At 36.7% G+C, this 22,208-nt stretch overlaps 3 protein-coding genes across 3 annotated transcripts; 2 read left to right on the forward strand and 1 right to left on the reverse strand.

Moving 5' to 3' along the window:
• Positions 1-6,043: 6,043 nt before the first annotated feature.
• On the forward strand, positions 6,044-6,502 carry LOC148803885 (uncharacterized). Its single transcript, XM_088898290.1, has one exon. The coding sequence runs from the start codon at positions 6,044-6,046 to the stop codon at positions 6,500-6,502; it is 459 nt and encodes a 152-aa protein (XP_088754416.1).
• A 1,651-nt stretch (positions 6,503-8,153) lies between these two features.
• On the forward strand, positions 8,154-8,531 carry LOC148803886 (uncharacterized). Its single transcript, XM_088898295.1, has one exon. It carries the CDS (start codon positions 8,154-8,156, stop codon positions 8,529-8,531), a length of 378 nt encoding a protein of 125 aa, XP_088754421.1.
• A 6,100-nt stretch (positions 8,532-14,631) lies between these two features.
• On the reverse strand, positions 14,632-18,798 carry LOC104612260 (vesicle-associated protein 4-1). The gene is made up of 7 exons (XM_010279617.3): positions 18,150-18,798; positions 17,408-17,478; positions 17,059-17,140; positions 16,752-16,870; positions 15,413-15,490; positions 15,181-15,300; positions 14,632-15,073 (listed from the first exon to the last, which is right to left on the reverse strand). Exons 1-7 carry the CDS (start codon positions 18,400-18,402, stop codon positions 15,014-15,016), a joined length of 783 nt encoding a protein of 260 aa, XP_010277919.1. The 5' UTR covers positions 18,403-18,798; the 3' UTR covers positions 14,632-15,013.
• Positions 18,799-22,208: the final 3,410 nt, after the last annotated feature.

Raw genomic sequence — 22,208 nt, forward strand, 5'->3', positions numbered from 1 at the left:
GATCGAATCTCCAGCTAAATGATTTGATTAATCTATTTCTGTTTGGATTAAAAGTGACAACGCCAATGCTTAAAAAACTAAATGAAGCTACTATTCTCTCCACATCCACATGACCATAACAACTCGCATATTTTCTACTTTTGGTTTCTGTCACTGCAAAAATTAGCTGTCTTAGGCCACTGGAGCCTATTAGCTAGAGTAGACACTCTAGCCATGGAAGTTTACAGATAAAATAAACTAAAAGCATATTTAGTTCATTTTAATAACCTTTGGTCCAAGCTATGCTAAAAGTTAATTTATACCTTTATGAGGTTTTCTGTTTAATTTTATAAGGTTTTTGGGTAAATTACAAAGACCCTGCACTATGCACTATGCACTATGCACTATGCACTATGCGTAAGTGACAATTACCCTTTACAACTTTCATTTGCGACAAAAACCTTTCTAAACTTTCACCATGCAATAAATACCTCCATTATTCCCGTAAGTTAACTTTGAGAAAGATTTTCATTCACCCGCTTAAAATTTTTTAAATTCCCGAATTACCCTTTTCTTATTTATTTGGATGATTTATGATTCAATTAATTTTTTAAATATATATATATATATATATATATATAATATCGAAATCCTCTCAATTGCTCTAATAGATCCTTACAAATTTCTGGCCAAATTCATTATTGAGATGAAATGGTAGAGATATAAATTTAAGGTTTCATTTGGCTTTTCTTGGTTTATTGGAGGAAAGAGTGGATAGTTTTTATATTGGGTAAATTACAATTGATGTCACTTGTACTATGGGGTCAATGACAAATACCCCGTTGAACTTTCACTTTGCAATAAATACCCCTTGACCATTAAGTTAGATGATAGAATGCATTAAATTACCAAAATACCCACTTAAACTGTCCATATTTTCTTTTTCTTTTTTTGCTCTTTTATCTTAAACCTTAATTGACAAAAAAGTATCTCCATTTTCTCTAAACGGAACCATCTAAGGTAACAAGAATAATTTCAATGGCATAGAAAATAAAGTTTTTCTTTTTTTTTTTGTTTGATTCATTTCACTCCCATGAATATCTCTCTTCATCTTAAAATATAAAAATTATCCACTCATTTCTCCAATAGTTCAAGAAAAACCAAACCAAAACATAAATTTATATTTATCAAAAAAACCTCTATTATTTCATTTGAATATTGAATCCAACCAAAAATTTGTAAGGATCTATTGAAGCAACTAAGAGGGCTTCAATGTTTTATTTAGAAAATTAATTGAATCAATCATAAATCATTCAAATAAATAAGAAAAGGGTAGTTTGGGTATTTAAAAAATTTAAACAGCTGAATGACACTCTTTCCCAAAGTTAACTGATGTAACTCTAACTGAGGGGGTATTTGTTGTGAAGTGAAAGTTTAGGGGGTCTTCATTGTAAATGAAAGTTTAGGGGGTATTTGTCACTGACCCCATAATACAGGGTGTCTTTGTAATGTACCCTTTTATATTTTAAGATGAAGAGACATATTCATGTCAGTGAAATGAAATAAGAATTTAAAGAAACTTGTTTTCTAGTTAATAAATTGATTCTTGTTAAGGTACTAGACTTAAACCTCCCTTGACTTTTATCCTAAATACCAGCCAGGGGAGCCATGGCCCCCCCTATATATGGTTCAGAAAATCACCACTGTAATTCCGCTTTCTATGTAAGTTTTCTCCTCCCCTGTTAGATCTATCATCTGTTGTGTCCAATGGAAGAGTTAAAGGGTCTAATAACCCACCGGCAATACAACAAACACCTAGGAGGACTTTTTCAAAGCTGAAGTAGCTTTGATGTTATGCAATTGTTGAGGGATGCCATTGGCCTTTGTCATAGGCGTGGTGTTACCGTTATCGGGATATCAAGTTGAATAATGTATGTTGGGACCGATGAGGGAGATCATTGAGACTTCATACTATACAGTGCTGGAGGTGCATTTGGGAAGAGATTACAATAAGAAAGTCGATATGTAGTGGTGTAGGGGGTTATTATGTACATAATGTTGTCTAGAATCATGTCATTATGATGTGAGTTTGCAATAGAGATATTCAAGATAGTGTTTCATGTAAATCTTCATATTCCAATTCAATCTTCAACTCGATTTCTAGTTGCTAAGGATTTTTTATGGAGGATGCTTTTTCAATGATATCTCAAGATTCTCTACAGTAAGGTGACATTTGATAAATCTGAAATCTGAAATCTGAAAAGTTAAAAATATATTAAAAGTGTCTGGAATTTGAAAAGAGGCCTAGATGCTTTTTTACTTTTTAGAGACTCTAAATATATAAGCTTGTTTGTTTTGGATCAAACCTTTAACATCCGAAATTCCTTAATTTTACTATTTTACCCCTATAATAGACTACTTGGTAATTTTGAGCTCAATTTGTATTATTTCATACAAAATCATTTATCAAATTCAAAATAATAATTAATAATTAAAAAATAATAAAAATAACTAATAGTTAATAATTAATTGGTTTTGGGCATTGTTGATCATCGTTCTCGTTGTGAAGGCCGAACAGGGGTAGTGGTATTCCCCCCCCTCCTTTCTCTGGTTATTCTCCCTCTAAACTCTCTCTCTCCTTTTTCTCCTCTCCCCTTCTTCTTCTTCTTCCAAACACCCAGATCTGTTGTTCATCTTCTTCCTCTTGTCACCAAATAGAGAGTGGCAGGGAACTGCAGCGGTAGCTCTAGTCAGTTTTCTTCTATCAGCTGATCCCAGCAACACAAGTTGCTCTTCCTAGAATCGCACCTGCAAAGGAGGACTTTCGAAGCTAAGGCGGATCGGCTGATCCTAGAAACCCTAGATATAGTGGAGAAAAACAAACAAATAAGGAGATTTGATTTGAAGAACAGGGAGTAGAATGGAGATTTGAGTTTCGTAACCTAAAGAAAATAGCTTAAAACAAGAGGTAAAATGGAGATTTGGGTTGAAGAACGTACCTCCGAGAAAAGCTTGATGGTGGTGAGCTCTTTTTGTTGAGTTAAATGAGGGACAACACCAGGCATTTACAAAATTATAAAGGCCTATTTTTGTCTTTTAACATGGTTTGAAATGCATCAAACCACATTAAGAGGCTGACCGACCTCTTTCGATTTCGGATCTGAAATGGAGTTTCAGACCCATAATCAGACCGGATTCCAAACATGCATAGTATCTGAAAAGCAACATTTTCAGACCCCAGAGTTCTGAAAAGAGTTATCAAACACGCCCTAAGTGTTTTCTTATTTCAGTATCTTTTCTTAGCTGATTTACCATGAGACCACATATATCTAATCAACAAATCATCTCTGTCCCCATGTTTTCAAATTTTACCTTCAATTTATCTTAATTGATCATTGTTGTTATTTCTTGAAATTCCTACCGAGTATTTTCATAGCCAATCTACTATTTATTATTATTTCTTGGCAGTTTAGGTTCAACCATGGTTTTCCTGTTTATTTTTCTCTCTCTTTGGTTTATTAAAATTGAACCTCAAATCTTGATAGACTTAAAAATTCTTATTTGGTATCTCTATTTTAGATGTTATTTCCTCTTTCTTTGGGCTTTCTGTCATGTTGTCATTTTTCATTAGTGTGAGTTTGGCAATTTGAGTGCGTGTTTCATGGTTCTTTACAGCTGAAATCTTGTTAGGAAGACTATGATCTCCATGTGTTTTTTTTTTTTTTTCTCATTCCTTAACGAGAGACTTTGCCTTAGAGATTGATTTATGTTTCATTTGGTTATTTCAAAATCAACCTCACTTGTTATTTTGCTCATTCTAACAGCATTTATTAGAGAATGAATTTTTTTTTCGTTTGGTTACAGCTGAACCATATTACAAATTTTAACGAAAAAGCTTTTATGAGGGGAGGACTTCATTCAACATAGTTACACACAGGGAAACTAAAGGGGTAATATTGGGTTTTTGAAAATATTTAACTAGATGTGAGATCACACCCCACTGGATTTTGATGGATTCATAAAGAAGGAGAGGTTTTTGTCTGATGATATCATCCAACAAGGGAAGTCTTAGGTGGCGTTTGATAAATCTGAAATCTGAAATATGAAAAGTTAAAAAGATATTAAAAGGATCTGAAATCTGAAAAGAGACATAGTTGTTTTTTGACTTTTTAGAGGCTCTAAATAAAGAAGGTTGTTTGTGTTGGATAAAACCTTCAGCATCTGAAATTCATCAATTTACTATTTTACCCCTAAATTAGACTATTTAGTTGTAGTGGCGAGAGAAGAAGAAGAAGAAGAAGAAGAAGAAGGGAGAGAGAGAGAGAGAGAGAGAGGAGGGAGGGAGAAGGCCGAAACTCACCGCCACTAGTTTGTCGGAAGAGTTGCAACGGTGAGAGTTGTAGCAGTGAGAGAAGAAGAAGAAGAAAGGGAAGAGAGAGAGAGAGGCGAGAGTTCAAGGGTATTTTAGACTTTTGGCCAAGTCTGAAACGCATCTGAACGCGTTCAACACCTTGCCCATGCCTTATTATTTCAGATCTATAAATGATTAACAAACCCAAATTCAGATACACTTCCAAACACCTTTGACATCTGAAAAGTGTTATTAAACACCACCTTAGTCCATTATGAAAAAAGAGGAGAGGTCTTAGTGTTTAGGACAAAATTCAGGGGAGGTTTAAGTTTTTTACCCTTCTTGCTATTTTAATTGGTTTCATTTGGAGAAATGAAGGTATTTTTGGGTCAAAGTTTAGGTGGGTGTTTTGGTAATTTAATGCATTCTACCATTTGGCTTAATTCAGTTACACTTCCAAACACCTTTGACATCTGAAAAGTGTTATTAAACACCACCTTAGTCCATTATGAAAAAAGAGGAGAGGTCTTAGTATTTAGGACAAAATTCAGGGGAGGTTTAAGTTTTTTACCCTTCTTGTTATTTTAATTGGTTTCATTTGGAGAAATGAAGGTATTTTTGGGTCAAAGTTTAGGTGGGTGTTTTGGTAATTTAATGCATTCTACCATTTGGCTTAATGGTTAGGGTTATTTGTCACAAAGTGAAAGTTCAAGGGGTATTTGTTGCAAATGAAAGTTTAGGGGGTAAATGTCACTGACCCCATAGTACAAGGGATCTTTGTAATTTACCATTCTTTTTAATTTTGTAATATATATATATATATATATATATATATATATATATATATTGGTCCAACCCGATCCAGTCCAATGTGAGCCCACTTATAAATGGATTGGATCCAATCCAATCTAAATCCAATACAAACCAAATTCAATCCAATCCATTGGATTGGGTCCAATCCAAATCGAATGAAATATAAAAAAAATTTATAAAAGCACTTTTAGCATTGAAAAAACACTTTTGTAAAAGTACTTTGGAAAAGTGATTTTTCAAAAAGTACTTCCATAGGCTTTTAAAAAAGTACTTTTGTTGAAGTGCTTTTGTAAAAGTACTTTCGTAAAAGTATTTTTATAAAAGTGTTTTCATAAAAGTACTTTTGTAAAATTGCTTTCATAAAAGTGATTTTCTAAAAGTTCTTCCATAAAAGTACTTTTGTAAAAGTACTTTTATAAAAGTGCTTTCGTAAAAGTGATTTCATAAAAATGTTTTCGTGTAAAAATGTTCTCATAAAAGTACTCTTGTAAAAGTGCTTTCGTAAAAATGCTTTTATTAAGGTGATTTCGTAAAAGTGCTTTTATTGATGTAGACTCTACCACTCTCGTGCAGTGTGGTTTAGTTATTTTATTGGCCTACGTATTGATGATGAGAACAATGATCGTTCTTTTCATGACTGGTGTTCGGTGTGGGCTCAACAAGAAGATGTGTCCAATTCCTCAACAGTTTCTTTATTTGCTAAATGTGCAATCATTTATGACACATTTGGAAATCCAGGTGCAAGTCTGCATTGACCAATTGGGAGGTCAGTATTTCATTTATCATTAATCGGGCAAGGAGAAAGTTCAACAAATGAATCAAAGTAATACCAATCCATAACTCTTTAGTCTCTAACCCATGACCATAACATTTGTTGGATAATTAAGGCCACCTATAAGCATGTTCAAACTAAATTTTGATGGTGGTACAGGAGATGCTAATTCTGGAGTAGGATTTCTTATACGGGATCCTAATGGTGCCTTTGTGTTTGGAGGAACAATGAAAATTCCTATGCGCTCTGCAGATGAAACAGAGGCTTTGGCATTACTTGAAGCTTTGAAATTCATCCTAGAACTTGGGTTGAATTTAGTACAAATTGAGGGGGATGCACTTCAAATTGTTCAAGCTTTGTTAAAGACTGACAAATCTCTTCCTTGGCGACTACAAAACATGATTGCTGATTGCAGAGCTTACTTGAACCAAACCTCTCAGTGCTCAGTTCATTATGCTCCCAGGTCTACTACTTTTGCTGCTCATTGTATAGCTCATTTTGCTTTATCTGTTTTTCGAACTCAGACCTGGACTCTCGGTCCCTCCTTTTTATTCTCTTGTATTGAGGACTATAACCAGAGCATATGACTAATGAATTTGCCTCATCAGGTTTCAAAAAAAAAAAAAAAAAAAGAAAAACTTTTTCCCACTTGGTATTCTTTGTATTCAACCTCTCCTCCTTAAACTTCTAAAATGACTATAAAACATCCGATACTTTCATATTGATTGTTATAATTGTTGACAAGAGATGATGAAGTCTCTTTCTTTCTTTCTTTTTTGAAAAACCCTTAGACAGAATCCATTAAACAAATTTGATTCAAATCACCTTTCATCTTGTAGATCAAAGTCAGTTTGAGTATTGTGTGTTTAATAAAGAGTCATAGCTTCAATTCACGTGAAAGTTATTTCGGACCATTTTATTCATAATATACACCATGGAAGTCAATTTTAATTCATGTCATTAATGATTCTTTATATTTAATTATTTGAACAAATTAATGATATTAATCTAAAGTTTGATTTGATTCCGACTGACTAGATTCAATTAAGGCATGCCATTCATGGCCGTGGGATTCCTGAAAGCAAAAACTCTAAACACTATAAACATCCAGCTACACATTGGGAACATCTCTCTAGTAACATACATGCACAGAGATATTCCCAATATGTGACGTGGTGTGCATTAAACTTTTAGTTACAAGAGATCTGGTTTCTATTATTCTATTTCTTTGTAGCAATGTTTTCAACTCATCATTGATCCGGTTGGTCAAATCGTTTGAACTGTTACTCAGCTAGGATTTCGGGTCCAGTTCAGTCAAGATCTTTCAGATGGTCAAAACCGTTTGATCCGGCTGTTTCGACCATTCACCCATTTGGAGGCCATAACTTTGCACTCTGATGTTCGATTAGGGTGATTTTTTTTTTTATTTTGAGAAACTTTTCGAGATCTATGCATTCCAAGGAGCCATAGGTACCTTGCCCCACTATTTTCGCAAAAAGAACCTTTTTTTTTGCCTCAAATTGCAATTTTTGTAAATAAAAAAATTAAAAATTGAATTAAAAAACATAAATTAGATATAAAATAATACATATAACATATATATAAAACATATGTATACATCATTTATTGCTAAAATATATATTTATACACATACACACCATATATATATATATATATATATATATATATATATATATATATTAACATGACATGGTTTGAACCAATTAACCCAGTTAGTTGAATTGTTGACCTGCAACCCAGAGGCAAAAATGGTTTGATCTCCGAATCGATTTTTAAAATATTGCTTTGTATTTCTAAGACGTAGGGTCTACACTAGTTATTAGAGTTAGTAGGCATTTAGAAATAAGGAAAATTGGTGCAAACACTTTCTTGCACTTGCACCTGTTTTAATAGACTTCGACCGCACATGATGGTTAAATCAGTGGTCCAGTGACTCAGCGACCCTGTTTAAATGAGCCAATTGTATGATTAAGTAGTAAAATTGTGACACTGAACAATTAGAGGTTAGTCGGTTATTGTCCAGCTGTCGCTTGTTAGACAGTTGGACGGTTAGTTAAGTTATTACGAATTGTTTACAAGTTTTTAGTCAAAACTCATCGCAAGTTAAAACTCATTGGAAGTCAAAACTCAACATTCCTATTTTTCTTCCGCCCTTGTTTTGATATGGTATCAGATCTTTGATCAAATTCTATATCGATCGAACTCTGCACTGCTACAATGTTATCATCATTAGACATGTTTGATTTTGACCCAACGTCATCCTACTATCTGCATCCATCCAACAATCCTGGTGTAGTCTTGGTTTCGTCTTCGCTCACAGGGGAGAATTACCCGACATGGAAGAAAGCGATGCAGATCGCATTAGAAGTCAAAAATAAGTTTGGCTTTGTCGATGGAACAATGTTGAAACTTGAAGAACCTCTAGCAGAAGTAAGAGCAGGGATCAAATGCAACAGCATGGGCACTTCGTGGATCTTTAATTCTCTTGCACGAGAATTCCGTGAAAGTGTTGCATATGCGTCTTCTGCAAGGAGATTTGGTTTGATCTTGAAGAAATGTTTTCCCAGGGACATGGTCCCTGGTTATATCAACTGAAGCGGGATCTTTCTCTGTTACACCAAGGAACCATGTCTGTGACCTCCTATTTCACATAGATGAAGGGTTTTTGGGACAAAATTGTAGTTCTTTCCAAAATTTCGGAATGCTCTTGTGGATCTGCAAGAAAGTTTATTGTAGAAAGAGAGAAAGATAAAATTCTACAATTCTTGATGGGTCTTGTGGACACCTTCAACAATGTTCGATCTGCCATCCTTGCCATGGAGCCAATTCCAAATGTGAATCACACCTATTCCATGGTCATACAAGAAGAACAACACCAAGCCATGGTTTCTCAGAGGGCGCCACTGATCGACACTGTTGTTGCTTTCTATGGGGATAAATTTAGCATTCAGAGTAATGGAAATCCAGTCAAACCCAAACTCAAATGTGAGTATTGCAAAAGAACAAGACATACCAGAGGCAGGTGTTTTGAACTCATCGAGTATCCTAAAGGTTGGGATAAAGGTCGATTAACCAAGAATTTCAAGAATGGAAAATCAGCCCATGCAGCTTGTCTGAAAGGTGAATCATCTGGATCTTAAGAAGTAACACCAATATCTCTCACCACAAACCACTATAATCAGTGGTTGAGGCTACTAAGTGATGATAATCTTGGCCCATTGGCTACTTCAACCATGACTGGTAAGGAGCCTTTCATTTCTTCAATAAATTCGAGCATTTGGATTTTGGACAGTGGGACTTCAGGTCACATCACCCTTGACAAAATCTTGTTCACTCACTATAAAGCCTTAATAACTCCTTTTTCTGTTAGATTGCCAAATAATTGTCTCTTACGCGCCACTCATATAGGAACAGTTGCTTAATTTGAGACCTGATCTTTTAATTCAAAATGTATTGAATGTGCTTAACTTCAAGTATAATCTCTTGTCTATTAGAAGACTTACAACACAGTTAAATTATGTTGCTCTCTTTTCCTCCATCTCTTGTGTGTTATAGGACCAACACTTGAAGACGATTGGCAAGGGACATCTGTTTGATGGAGTATACTGCTTAGAACCTAGTGCTTCAGTGGTAGCTTGTACATCACATACAGGTAGAGATGGATATACCTCATGGCATAATAGGCTCGGGCATGCTTCTGCTCACCAGTTGTCTTTACTATTAAACAGGCATATCACAGATGATAGTAATGGGGTTTGTGATGCTTGTGAAAGAACAAAGCATACTAGAGTTCCGTTTCCAATAAGCCCGTCAAGAGCAACTTCACCATTTGCTTTGATACATGTTGATACATGGTGTCCTTATCACGTTCTTTCGCATTCGGGCACAAGATATTTTTTAAGCATTGTAGATGATTACATTTGATGTATTTGGCTATACCTGATGAAGTTTAAGTCAGAAACATTTTCTTGTTTCATTCTATAACATGGTAAAAACTTACTTCAAATGTAATGTTCAACAAATCAGATCTGATAATGGCAAAGAATTTTTCTCTGATCCCATTTAGTCATTCTTTGCACAAAATGGGATTGTGCATCAAAGAACCTGTGTCGATTCCTTGCAACAAAATGGGAGAGCTAACAGAAAACATAGGCACTTGTTAGAAGTTGCTTGCACTTTGCGGTTTCAAGCTTCACTACTATTTAGATTTTGGGGTGAGTGTGTGCTCACTGTAGCATATATAATTAATCATTTGCCAGTCGTTCCCATTCAAGGTAAGTCTCCAATTGAGATACTTTTTGGAAGGCCTCCCACCTTCAATCACTTGCACACCTTTGGGTGATTATGCTATGCCTAGGAGCGACCATTAGACACAAACAAATTTGCACCTCGGGCAACCTGGTGTATATTTGTTGGCATATGGACAGAAGGGATACTGAGTATATAACCTCGAGACTCATCGAATCTTCATCTCAAGAGATGTAACCTTCTATGAAGATATTTTCCCATATGCTAGTGATTCCTTTAACCAAAACTAGAATCCAAACATTGTGCTCCCGTTCCCTCAAACTGAACAACAGATGGAACCCACTCTGCTTAACCATTCAGACCAGTCCATTGAACCTGTGACATCTCAAGATAATGTTGATACTGATTTACATCCACCTCCCAAGCCTGTTGAATTGTCTCAGCCTCAACGCACTAGAAGACCACCCACCCACCTTAAGGACTTCATTTGTAACTTCCCACATTCCACATCCACCTCAGCTCTAGCCTCATCTGAAGCCATTGAGCCCAAATTATATACTCAGGTGGCACATGACCCAAATTGGCAACATGCCATGAATGAAGAAATACAGGCACTTGAGAGAAATAAAACATGATCCATAACCGACCTTCCTCTAGGAAAGAAGCCCATTGGAACAAAGTGGGTATACAAATTAAAATACTATGTCGATACCACAATAGAGCGCTATAAAGCCTGCTTGGTGGCAAAAGGATATAACCAGGTAGAGGGATATGACTATCATGATACATATGTGGCAAAGCTAGTCACACTCCGTTGTTTATTGGCTATAGCGGCATCAAAAGGTTGGAAACTTCATCAGTTGGATGTGAACAATGATTTCTTGAATGGGGATTTAGTAGAAGATGTGTACATGAACATACCTCTTGGTTTTCCCAAGCAACCACAAAATAAAGTTTGCAAGTTACACAAGTTCTTATATGGGCTTAAACAGGCCTCACGCTACTGGTATGAGAAGTTTGCAAATGCATTGACAAGCACTAGATTCAATCAGTCCACAGCAGATTACTCCCTCTTTACATTAAAGCAAGATGAATCATTCATTGTGGTTTTGGTGTATGTTGATGACTTGATCATAACGGGAAATGATCCATCCCGCATATATGATCTCAAGCAACATCTCCATGAATGTTTCTTATTGAAAGACCTAGGCCCGCTTAAATATTTCTTGGGCTTGGAAATTACACGCAGTGGTTCTAGAATTTTCGTATGTTAGAACAAATATGCTTTGGACATCATTTCTGATACAAGGATGGAGAATTTAAACCTGCATCGCATCCTATGGCATAGCAAAGACACTTTGTTGATGACAATAGCCCACTGTTGGATGATCCAAGTCAGTATAGGTGATTAGTGGGTCGATTAGTTTACTTGACAGTCACTAGGCCATAACTCAATTTTCCAGTACACATACTGACACAATTCTTGAGCAAGCCGTGCGCAAAGCATATGGAAGCTGCTAAAAGAGTGGTCAGGTTCATCAAAACCAATCCCAATCATAGCATATTCTTTCCAGCAAACAATGAAATGCTACTCTGAATCTATTGCGATTCTAATTGGGCCTCTTGCCCATTAACTCGGAGGTCCACTACAGGTTATGTTGCGTTACTTGGAAACTCCATCATTAGGGGTGAGCATTCTTTAACTGAATAAACCAAAATTTTTATAACCGAAACCGAAACCAAATAACAATAAAACTGAAATAACCATACTGAAATTTTCAGTTATTTCGGTTAAAAACCGAATTTAATTAATATATATATATATAATATTATATATTATAACCTATAATATATATTATTATAATATATTATGAAATTGAATTTCATTATAATACATTTTATATAATATATTAATATATTAATATATAAATATAGAATAGTATATATTAAATATTAAATATTGTATATTATATAATGAATTTTAGTTAATTCGGTTTTTTCAGTTAACCGAATTTCTAAATCTAAAAAGCGAAACCAAAATCCGAAATTGCTAAAAACCAAATTACCCAAAAACCGAAAAACCAAACTGAAAAAACCAAAATCGAAATTTTTGGTTCGTTAATTCGGTTTTAACCGAATAATGCTCACCCCTATCCATCATTTCATGGAAAACTAAGAAGCAATCAATTGTGTCACGCTTGTCTGCGGAAGCTGAATATCAGGCCATGACCGTTGCCACTAGTGAGTTATTATGGCTTAAACGCCTATTCCGGGACTTAAACATTCCCATTTTTGAGCTTATGGAGCTTTTATGTGACAATCAATCAGCCATAAACATTACTACAAACCCGACCTTCCATGAACGCACAAAATATATCAATATTGATTATCATTTTGTGTGTGAACATGTTCAAAACAAGATCATACAGCTCGGACATATCTCTAACAAGTGTCAGTCAACCGACTTTCTCACTAAAGCTTTGGCCGCAGAACAGTTGTCTTATCTCATGTCCAAGTTGAGTATCTCAGACGCTCCAACTTGAAGGGGCATATTAGAGATGAGGCGGTTATTGTGCAGCTGTCATTTGTTAGACAACTGGATGGTTGATTAAGTTGTCACGAGTTGTTTACAAGTTGTTATTCAAAACTCATCGCAATCATCGCAAAATCAATAAGATGGCATTCCTATTTTTCTTCCGCCCCTGTTTTGATATGCCCACTCCGGTCCAAGTCTGACAACATTTTCTTGCACCATCCTTAATTGCCGTACAGAATTAGAAGTCATTAGTTTTTAGTAAGATGAATACAGAGATCAACAGGAGGTTGATTGGCAGAAAAAAAACATATAATCTGAGGTTAGCTTCAATTTATACGTTTCAAGCGTAGCTGAAACCTTCTCATTTCAGACGATGATTTGGCTCGAGTCTTGTTCTTTTTTTATACCTACCAATCAAATAAGTGTTTATCCTACCAAACACTCGTGCGCACACTTATTTCAAATAGGGATAGTATAAGTATTTAAAAAATGAGGTAGAGAATGAAGAGGAAAAAAAAGCGCTTAAAAATAAATTCAAAATTTGGGTTTTATTTGTTTATTTTCAAGTATAAGTACTTATTTAGATTTATTTCTTTTTTTTTTTTTTGAAGAAAAGAAAGAGGTAGTATATTACACACAACCGGGGGGAGGGGGGGTGGTAGTACGTTTCCAAAAATCTACAAAAACAAATAAGAAGAAGGGATGGAAGAAGGGAATTGATACAAAATTTTAAGGAATAGAAGAAGAAAGAGATTCATGAACAAATCAATCTGCCGCTTGGTTAACTTCTCTAAAAATAAAATTTGGATTTATTTCTCAAAATACAAATAAACGCTTATCTTCCAAACTTGGCCTTAAATCACTATCTTGGAAGTCATTTAGGAAGCATGATATGATGCAACATAAGTTTCAAAGCCTAGTGTAGACAAGCATTTGCAGAAATCCGGAAAGCCCAGAAGGCCGCGGTTTAACTTCACCTATTAACTGGCTGAGTAGATGGTTCAACCGTTCAGCCAGTAACCTAAAAAGCTAACTGGGTAACTGGGTTAACATTTCAACTTCCAGCAAGTGACAACACTGGTGTAGACTCCAACTCCAATTTCTAATTTGAACGCAACAATAATCACAATGTCACCAGTTGATGTTAAACAAATCGAAGTATGCCGGCCGGAATGCTATCAACAATAATTCCATGAATCATAAATATGAATTAGCTGTTGCAGGGAACACGAGGAATTTTTTGATTCAGTAACAAGTATTAACAAATAAATGAACATCAAAGTACACCCCATTAAGACTCTCATCTGATTAACTTTGCAGCTACCTACTACCACTCTACCAGCCATCCTACAAGTATTGATACAGGAATTTCATCACAAAGACGATATCTGGATCAGAGGAGCAGACAACCGGAATTGATACCATACAACACTGCATGTTGACCATATTGACTGCTTGTAAGGGAGGGCTTTCACTGCTTTGCAAGGTAGAGCCCACCAGAAAGCCTATACCAATGTTTGATTGGAGGGAATTCTGAATTCCACTGTAAATCTACAATAACTTAAAATGTCGAACCCTTGTCATAAACACCAATACCCGTTCATGTATTGGCATCAATTCCAAGCTGACACCCCAACTGTTCTGTGAGACTAAAAATTCTGATAGTGGGCTGAACAGTCATTCTCCCTTGTTTATTTGTTCTTTACCCAGGCAAAGGTATGAACAAAGGACGTATGAATAAAAGAAACTCGAGGAAACACACTCATAAACATAGTTTTCCATCCATTCAGTTTAGGCTTCTCTTTCCCGAATCACTGGGCTAAACGTCAAACTTCAGTATAAAAACTCAATCTGCATTCATATGCTCCTCCAGAACAAGAACAAACGGAAAATGGATAGCACTTCCACATGTGATAGATGATGGAAACACTTGAAACAAAAACCAATTAATCATGAAATCACTCCATGGCTCTTCACCCCTACACTCAACCGAAAACAATACAGATATCCTGGATGCATTACTTCCCACAGAAAACAATTTTATTTCCATAAGAAGCAAAATCTCTTTATCTACAAGTAGGACATGTGCCCAGAATCAAGCACACTAAATTCCACCTATGTTCATCTCAAATTTTACCATGTCAAATTCTATTATTGTTTCTGAGCCGAACGTTCATACAGATCTTCCCTTCACTTTAACCCCCTAGGTAATGATACATTCTTCATTCGCAGAAAATCAAAGATCTTTCCTAGTAAAGAAGCCTTACAACAGGAAAGAAAAGCACTACCCACTTTACACTGAATCAACCCCTTCAACCTGCTGACGAGCCAGATATCTTTCTCTGCGCTCTTTCTACAAGAGAAGGAAGAAAAGAGGAAAAGGAAACCGTAAATATCATAGAAGGAAACAATTCAGGAAAAAACCATTCAACTAAATCAGATTCAGAGAAACGGGTTTACCCATTCATCTATGACTAGTCCTTCCCCAACAATTCGTGGACCCGTATCTTCTGGAGGTTTCTTACGTGCCTCAAGTGCAGCCTCGGCCTCAGCCAACTGTCGCTTCAATTTTTCCATTGCCTTAAGAGAAAAGGATGGATTAAAACCTTCTCGCTACTAACTAATGCAAATTTATTATTCAACTAGTAAAGAACAGACACACACACACAGAGGTCATTTAAATCATCCTTACAGGGCTGGGACGATCCGCATCTAAGAAGACAACCCGCAATATCTGCTCCACTGCAACTTGGTCCTTTTGCTCATCAAACTGCATCACAAAGTTGGATACATTTTTATACAAGACCAAGAAAACAGAGGCTTCCATCAATTTACACAACCAGTAAAGTTTCAGGGGTTAATGATTTAAATGACCGCCAAATGATACAGATGCTAAATTGACTCCAACTCGGTAAAAATGCATAACTGCAAACTGCTCTAGAAATGGATTTGCAGAAGCTCTGTACGTGTCATTCATTTTTCTTTAATTTCTGTTTTATTAGTAGTACGGACACCCATATACTACTAGCATTCTTTAATAATTTTTTTAATTATTGAAAGTGAGAAGATGTATTGTATAATGTGCACAAAAAAGGAGAGATTTACAAGTGCATATTTACAAGTGCATAGACTTGTTTACATAATAACTAATATTTCCTATTTTTGACCCTCAAAAAAACTAAGACTTCTTTCTTTCGCAAGAGAGAGCAAGTAATAACTAATTTGGATTAGCTGAATGTGATGGCTGTGTAGCAGGCAGTGCAACCAATGATACCACCTCACACCAGCCATAAATGCTAAGTGAGAGAGTTGGTGGTTGTGGGTTTTATGGCTTGTGTGGAGCGTTATCATTGGTTACACAGACCATTACACGGACTGACAGACATTGTGTTCAGCTAATCTTATCTCAGTAACAGTGCTAAGGTCCGCAAACAGATCATGAGATTCAGGATTATATAAACTTGTGGAAATACAATATTCTTTTCAATAAAACATCTATGCTCATGTCACAGGTTTTTCCATTACAAAAACAGATCTTTAGCAGGATTTGGGATTCAAAAGGACAAAAAGAGAATCTTTCATTGAACGGTATCCAATGGGTATTCCAGGGAATTGGATCTCGAAAGTTAACACAAGACTGGACCACCAACCAAGACTAAAGTCCTAAACTAAGAGCTTTTAGCAACCACTCTGGTTTCATCATCCAGTTTAGGTATATCAGCATGATTTACGTACTTGAAAGAAAACTCCACTGAAATTTTTCTTGTTCACAAATCATAAGTCCTTTCAATAATCCCACTTTTTTCCCTGATCATTGATATTCTACTTTTCTACACAGAAGTGACTATTACCCACCCATCAGGAGAAAAGGAAAAGTGATTATAATTAAGACAAGTTAACTTGATGGTTCCTTTTAGATATTAAATTAATATTCAATTGGTAAAATTACCATCGAGATGTCAAAAGGTTTAGTTCTCCTGATTTTAACAACTAGGACAAATAGGTAAACATTAAAAACAGGTTGTACTTACCAGCTCAGGTACATAATCCATTCCGCCCTTCACTTTTAGGCTCACAATCTTAAACTTCACCTTGCACTTCTGATCTAATTGTTTCTCATTGTTTTCTGGATGTTCCACAAATTTGAAAACTAGCAGTTGAAAGTAAAGTGAGTAGAAAACATAATAAAGAAAGTAAATAATTAAGAAGAGAAAAATGTAAGGCGGATGGCCATACACAACATACATCAGACATCATCCCAACCACCTAAACTAGCTTCCTACAAAACTAAGGATGAACCCCATAAGGAAAAGGGAGGACCAAGTAGAATGTTATTACCAGTTGCAATAATACTTTCGCCAGGAGCAAGGATACCCCCTGGAGGACGCATGAAACAGCTCTTTGGTGCAGTTGTTTGAAACTAAGACAATATTACACAGATAGCCAGTCAAATTCCCCATTCTAGAAATGGTGGTAAAAGCAAGCAAAACAAGGATAAGAGTGTCATATGATGAAACAAAATCCAAGACAACAGGTTTGATTTACCATAGCAATTGAAAACATGAATAAAACATATTAGCAGACCATGTACAATATTTTAAAAGTTTCATATTAGGAGCCTAGATTGCTAGGATAGAAGTAAATATATAAAAGTAGGAAACGAAAAAACACGAATTTTGTTCTATACCTTGAAAGCTACACGAGACTTGCTGGTGTTTTTAATTCTAACCGCGCTTCTGACTTGTTTACCAGGTTCATCTTCAACAGAAGCAAGTATGAAAAAACCAATAGTTAGGCAAGCAGAAGGAAATCCAGCAAACAGAGGAGATCGAACTAGATAAATATTACTATTTCTGAAGATGATAAGAAGTATTAAGGTCGAAAAGAGCGAGAAAAGAGGAATTTTCCGTGTTAAAAGTACAGAATAAGCTTCACAAAGCCAAGACCGAAAGGGAATCAAACCCCACAGTCTTGTATGTCTCAGAAATCAGAAAATTAATACAAAAAAGAAGCTAGAAAAGTCAATCAAGTGCTCCATGTTATTTAAAGCGTCCAAATCTAACAATATGGTAGAACAAACATAATTTCTAGCTTGTAGTAACTAGGGCGAGATGAAGGAAACACTCAATTCAAAATAGAAAAGAAATTATAAAAAAATGGGAGTTAAAATCTAATTTGGTGAACTAATTTGAACATCAAAGGAGGAAGAGAAAAAAAGAAGTGAATATCAACTTGCAGAAAGAAAAGCGACCAAGATCAAATATTAGCAAATATTTGCAAAACCCAATTGTCCAAATCGATCAAAGCGGGAAAAATTAATTAAAACCAGCAGATAAAATCAGGAGAAGAAAAAAGAAAAAAAAAAAAACGAGAAAAAGGAAAACTCAAGTCAACGACGAGGAAATCAACCCAACCCAGATAAGACGTACATGGAAAGTATAACTTGTTCGCCGGATCGAGACGGAGACGACGCCGGGTTGGAAGTAAGGATCTTGCAACGGATGAAACCGTGTTCAATGAATGGGGATTGGATCCATCGACGTGTTGGTGGTGATGATTCTGGGGCTGAAGACTCTGAGAAGAAGATGAAGAAGAAGCATTCCCCGATTGCCAAAAGGGCATTCGACACAGACTCCAGACCTTCCCATGGGTCGACGTTTTATCATCTGCGATAGCCATCATCTATCTTAAACCAGACCCAATTTACTAGTAATCGGTTTTTCAGTCCATCAAAAGGACGTTAACAATTCTCCTCCTGCGACCAGATTTTTAGCCACAGCCAATATGAAGATCTTGGGAGCAGAAGTTTAGATATCTCAGATCGTCTTTTTGGCGCTCTCTTCCTGTCCCTCTCTTTGTATTTGTTTCCACCGCCTCTCTCTCCCTCTCTCTCTTCCTTTTTGCTTACCAGTTTTGATTGGGAAATGGCAGTGGCAACTTTACTCTGTGTCTTTAGGGAGAGGATGTGCTGGTAAGCGTCAGACAGGTCGGATCTCAAAACAGGAATTCAGTGTATTTGAGTCGTGAGTTTCAAGTCCGTGGATTTGGTTTTGGTTCCTTTTTCAGTTTTCACACTCCACTCTCTTCCTGTTTCTCGCTCGGTCCTAACCGTAAGGGGGATTGGGCTTGGGCTTGGTGAGCCACCCATCTCCACCGTGGCTAAAATGACCACGTGGCAGACCGGGTGGCTGTCTTAAAAGATAAGGCCCCAAATTTCTAACTCTTCTTTAGCCACGTGTTCCATAATAATTTCTGTAATTGAAATTTTACAAATGTCTCAACAAAGATGGTCCGTTTAAAGAAATAGAGAGGTTGGATTTGCCACGTGGCAAATAACTCGCCCGCAGATTATCCAGTTAATTGACAATTTAATTTTATTACAAAATATTTGAAGTTTGAAGGGAGAGGAAGGACAAAAGACTTGAGAGTTTACAGGCAAGAGCTGGATTGTTGAGTTGAGAAAACGAATAGGGTGTGTGTGTGTATGCTGGCGGTAGCGGGTATTGCTGCAGTGATTGGGCAGTTGAGCGAATAATGACAATGTAGCGTTCCAACTCCCAACCGAACAGCAGCAAAGTAGCAACAGCTCAGTGGCTGTATTGCACCACCATCAAACGACTGTCAAGCAGTCGGAGTGTTTGATCTTTTAGTGCTTCTCCCCGCCAATCAAGCCTCTAGAGTGTTGAGTCTCTCCCGGTTGAGGTTGCATCTAAGACGCAAGCTGAGATCCCGATCAAAGGTTATCCGTCGGATCAACAATAACAGTTAATCTGTTTAGTATTTGGCCTTATCTGAAGTCATTTTCTTACAAGGATTCGGTGATAGGCCAGAAATGCTAGCTGGATAAACACTTGAAAAAAAAAAAAGAATTTTAGGGAAAGTAAGATACCCCAAATCCAGAATCAGAACCTGAAAGTACCTAATTTGTGCTATTAATGCGAGGCGCGCAGCTTATAAGTCAAACCCCTTCTTCATAAAAATATATATATATGGTGATTGGTGCCCCTTACCCTATACCTTTACCTTTGGGAATAATTAAAAAGTTTAAAACTACTCCTGTTTTTAAATCCGAATGCTTTAAAATCATGTGTCAGTGGATGATGATAGAGACACCAGCAAATAACTATTGGCAAGAATAAGAGTCCTTTCTTTTTTGCAGAAACAAGGGTCGGGAATTGGGAATTGGAATCAGAAATGAATCATTACCATTTATTATGGAATGGCAATCCTCCATCTTGAAGATGAAATCCTATTTAATTCTCATCTACACCAATTCCGACCGCAAACCTAACCCAGCCTAAGAATCTAAGATTACATTAATTAGATTATGGGTCGGTCGGATCGCTTCATCAATAATTTGAGTTAACAGGGATTCAGAAACGAGGGATGTCGTATGGAAACTTGATGGATAGTGAGCAAATAATGGCCATACAAAGGAAACAAGCTAACGGGCCGGCCATGGTAATTGGTAACGACACGACATATAGTTAGATTAATCAACCGCGCGACTTTTCTTTTCCCAAGTCAAGTTGACGTCGACGGTCGACCCCCTTTTCAGCATCACCTGAGCAACTTGAGAGTAAAGTGGTTGAGGTTGACCCACTCAATAAAAGGAAGTTAGTTTAGATCTCAAGAGAGAAGCGTCGTAGCAACCAGATACCACAAGTCCAGACTGCAACAAATTTTGTCATTCATATTCATGCAACGACCGGGTTTTTGTTTGCGACAAGATTTGTATGCAATAAATAAAATGAACTATAACAAATCAGCACCGATCGATCGAGCTCCATATACGAAACCTAAATGCTGCATGTGAAAGGAGGATTCACACTTGGGCAGTTGAAACTTGGAACATTGCTTACTTTTCTCCTTTGGGTTTGTATGATGCATTAGTGCTTTGGCTTACTTTTCTAAACCAACCCCGTCAAAAAATCTCTATTAGGTATATATGAACGTTTTCTAAATTTATTATACTACCCTTCCTTTTGAACACGAGGGTCTCACTGTTCAAAGGCATAAATTTTCAAAACATGATAACTGCACACATCGTCTGCCCCGCCAATAGGAAACTGCCACGCCTTTTATCTATATTTGAATTCAATTTAATGGAGTCAAGAGGTAACTTGGGTGTGGATTTCAAAAACAATTAAGCATGTGTTTGGTTCACTACGTTTTTTTCATTCAAAGTTTCTATTTATTACTATCAAAAGTAAGAAAGATAATATATGTATTTGGTTCCGTGTAAATACTACCATATAGGCACCCCATCAACAAAGGGCCTTGTGTCATAAATGTCTTTATGAATTGTTTTTCTCAGTTTCGGAATCAAATAAATACAAAATATTTACTCAATAAACATAAGCGGAACCAAATACCCTAAAAAATTATAACCCTTTATGACAATTAGGTGCTGTTAGGTGCCACTCTCAGCGTAACAATGAAAAAACGTCTAATGTTCGTAAAAACTTTAAAAATAACTTCTCAAACAGTAGGCGTACACAAACGCGTTTATTGAATAAACGCGCACCTAACCATACACCCTGTAAATCCTCTTGAACTGGTTTCTTTGTCTCTCTCTCTCTTCCCTCGCATTATAAGAGTTTTATTGTTATCAAGGCTGTATCCGAGCGCTTGGCGCATCCAAATCTTAGAAGAGCAACCAACAAAAAGGAACTTCATGATGGCCTCCACTCGGTGTTGGAGGCAACTTGAACTGATCTTTTGTCTTCTCCGCTCTTCACTACGTTCCTGAATCAGTGAAACCTTCTTCCCAAGTCTTATCATTGGATGCACTCGAGAGAGACGAAACCTCTCTAACTTTCGAAATAATTTTCGGACCTTAGTTTTAACTTTTTAACTACACAAGTATAATAATACGAGTGGCAGAGTTAACCCGTAAATCCACGACCCGGCCCCCTCCATCAATTGCGACCTAGGAATCTTCCCTTATTTGAGATGCGCATGAGAACGTCATATGAACACCTGAATGAAATAAGGGCGGTTATCATTTTCATCTCAATTATTGTGTTACTAGGGTTTCTTCTTTCCTTGAGCTTGCCGACAAGCATCATAGCTCAAAGAAGATGAAAACGAAGAGAAGAGTTTGATACCAATCTGGTATCAGAGCCTAACGATCTTCCGAGAAAACCGATGGAGGACCTGGAGCGAAGGATGAGCTCAATGAAGTGGAACCAAGAGACGATTCAGAAATGGCTAAATGAGATTCTCACTAGAATGGGAGTGAAGGCTGCTTCTGAAGGGGGGTCACAATGACTGTGGGGAGGGGGCTCACAACAACAATAGGAAGACTCTGCTCAGGGAAGTGGTCCGTCGACTAGCTCCTTGCGACGCCTGAAGGTGGAACTACCAAGATTTGACGGTTCCAATCTGCTCAGGGAACCACTCTAATTCGTGCTATTCGGCTGGCCCTTTTGGAGGAGGAGTGGCTAGCTAGGAGGAGTAACCGACCTGACATACCCAGGTCCAAA

This window comes from Nelumbo nucifera, chromosome 1 (assembly GCF_055504915.1).
Source record: "Nelumbo nucifera cultivar China Antique chromosome 1, China Antique-T2T, whole genome shotgun sequence".
NCBI classification, from domain to species: domain Eukaryota; kingdom Viridiplantae; phylum Streptophyta; class Magnoliopsida; order Proteales; family Nelumbonaceae; genus Nelumbo; species Nelumbo nucifera.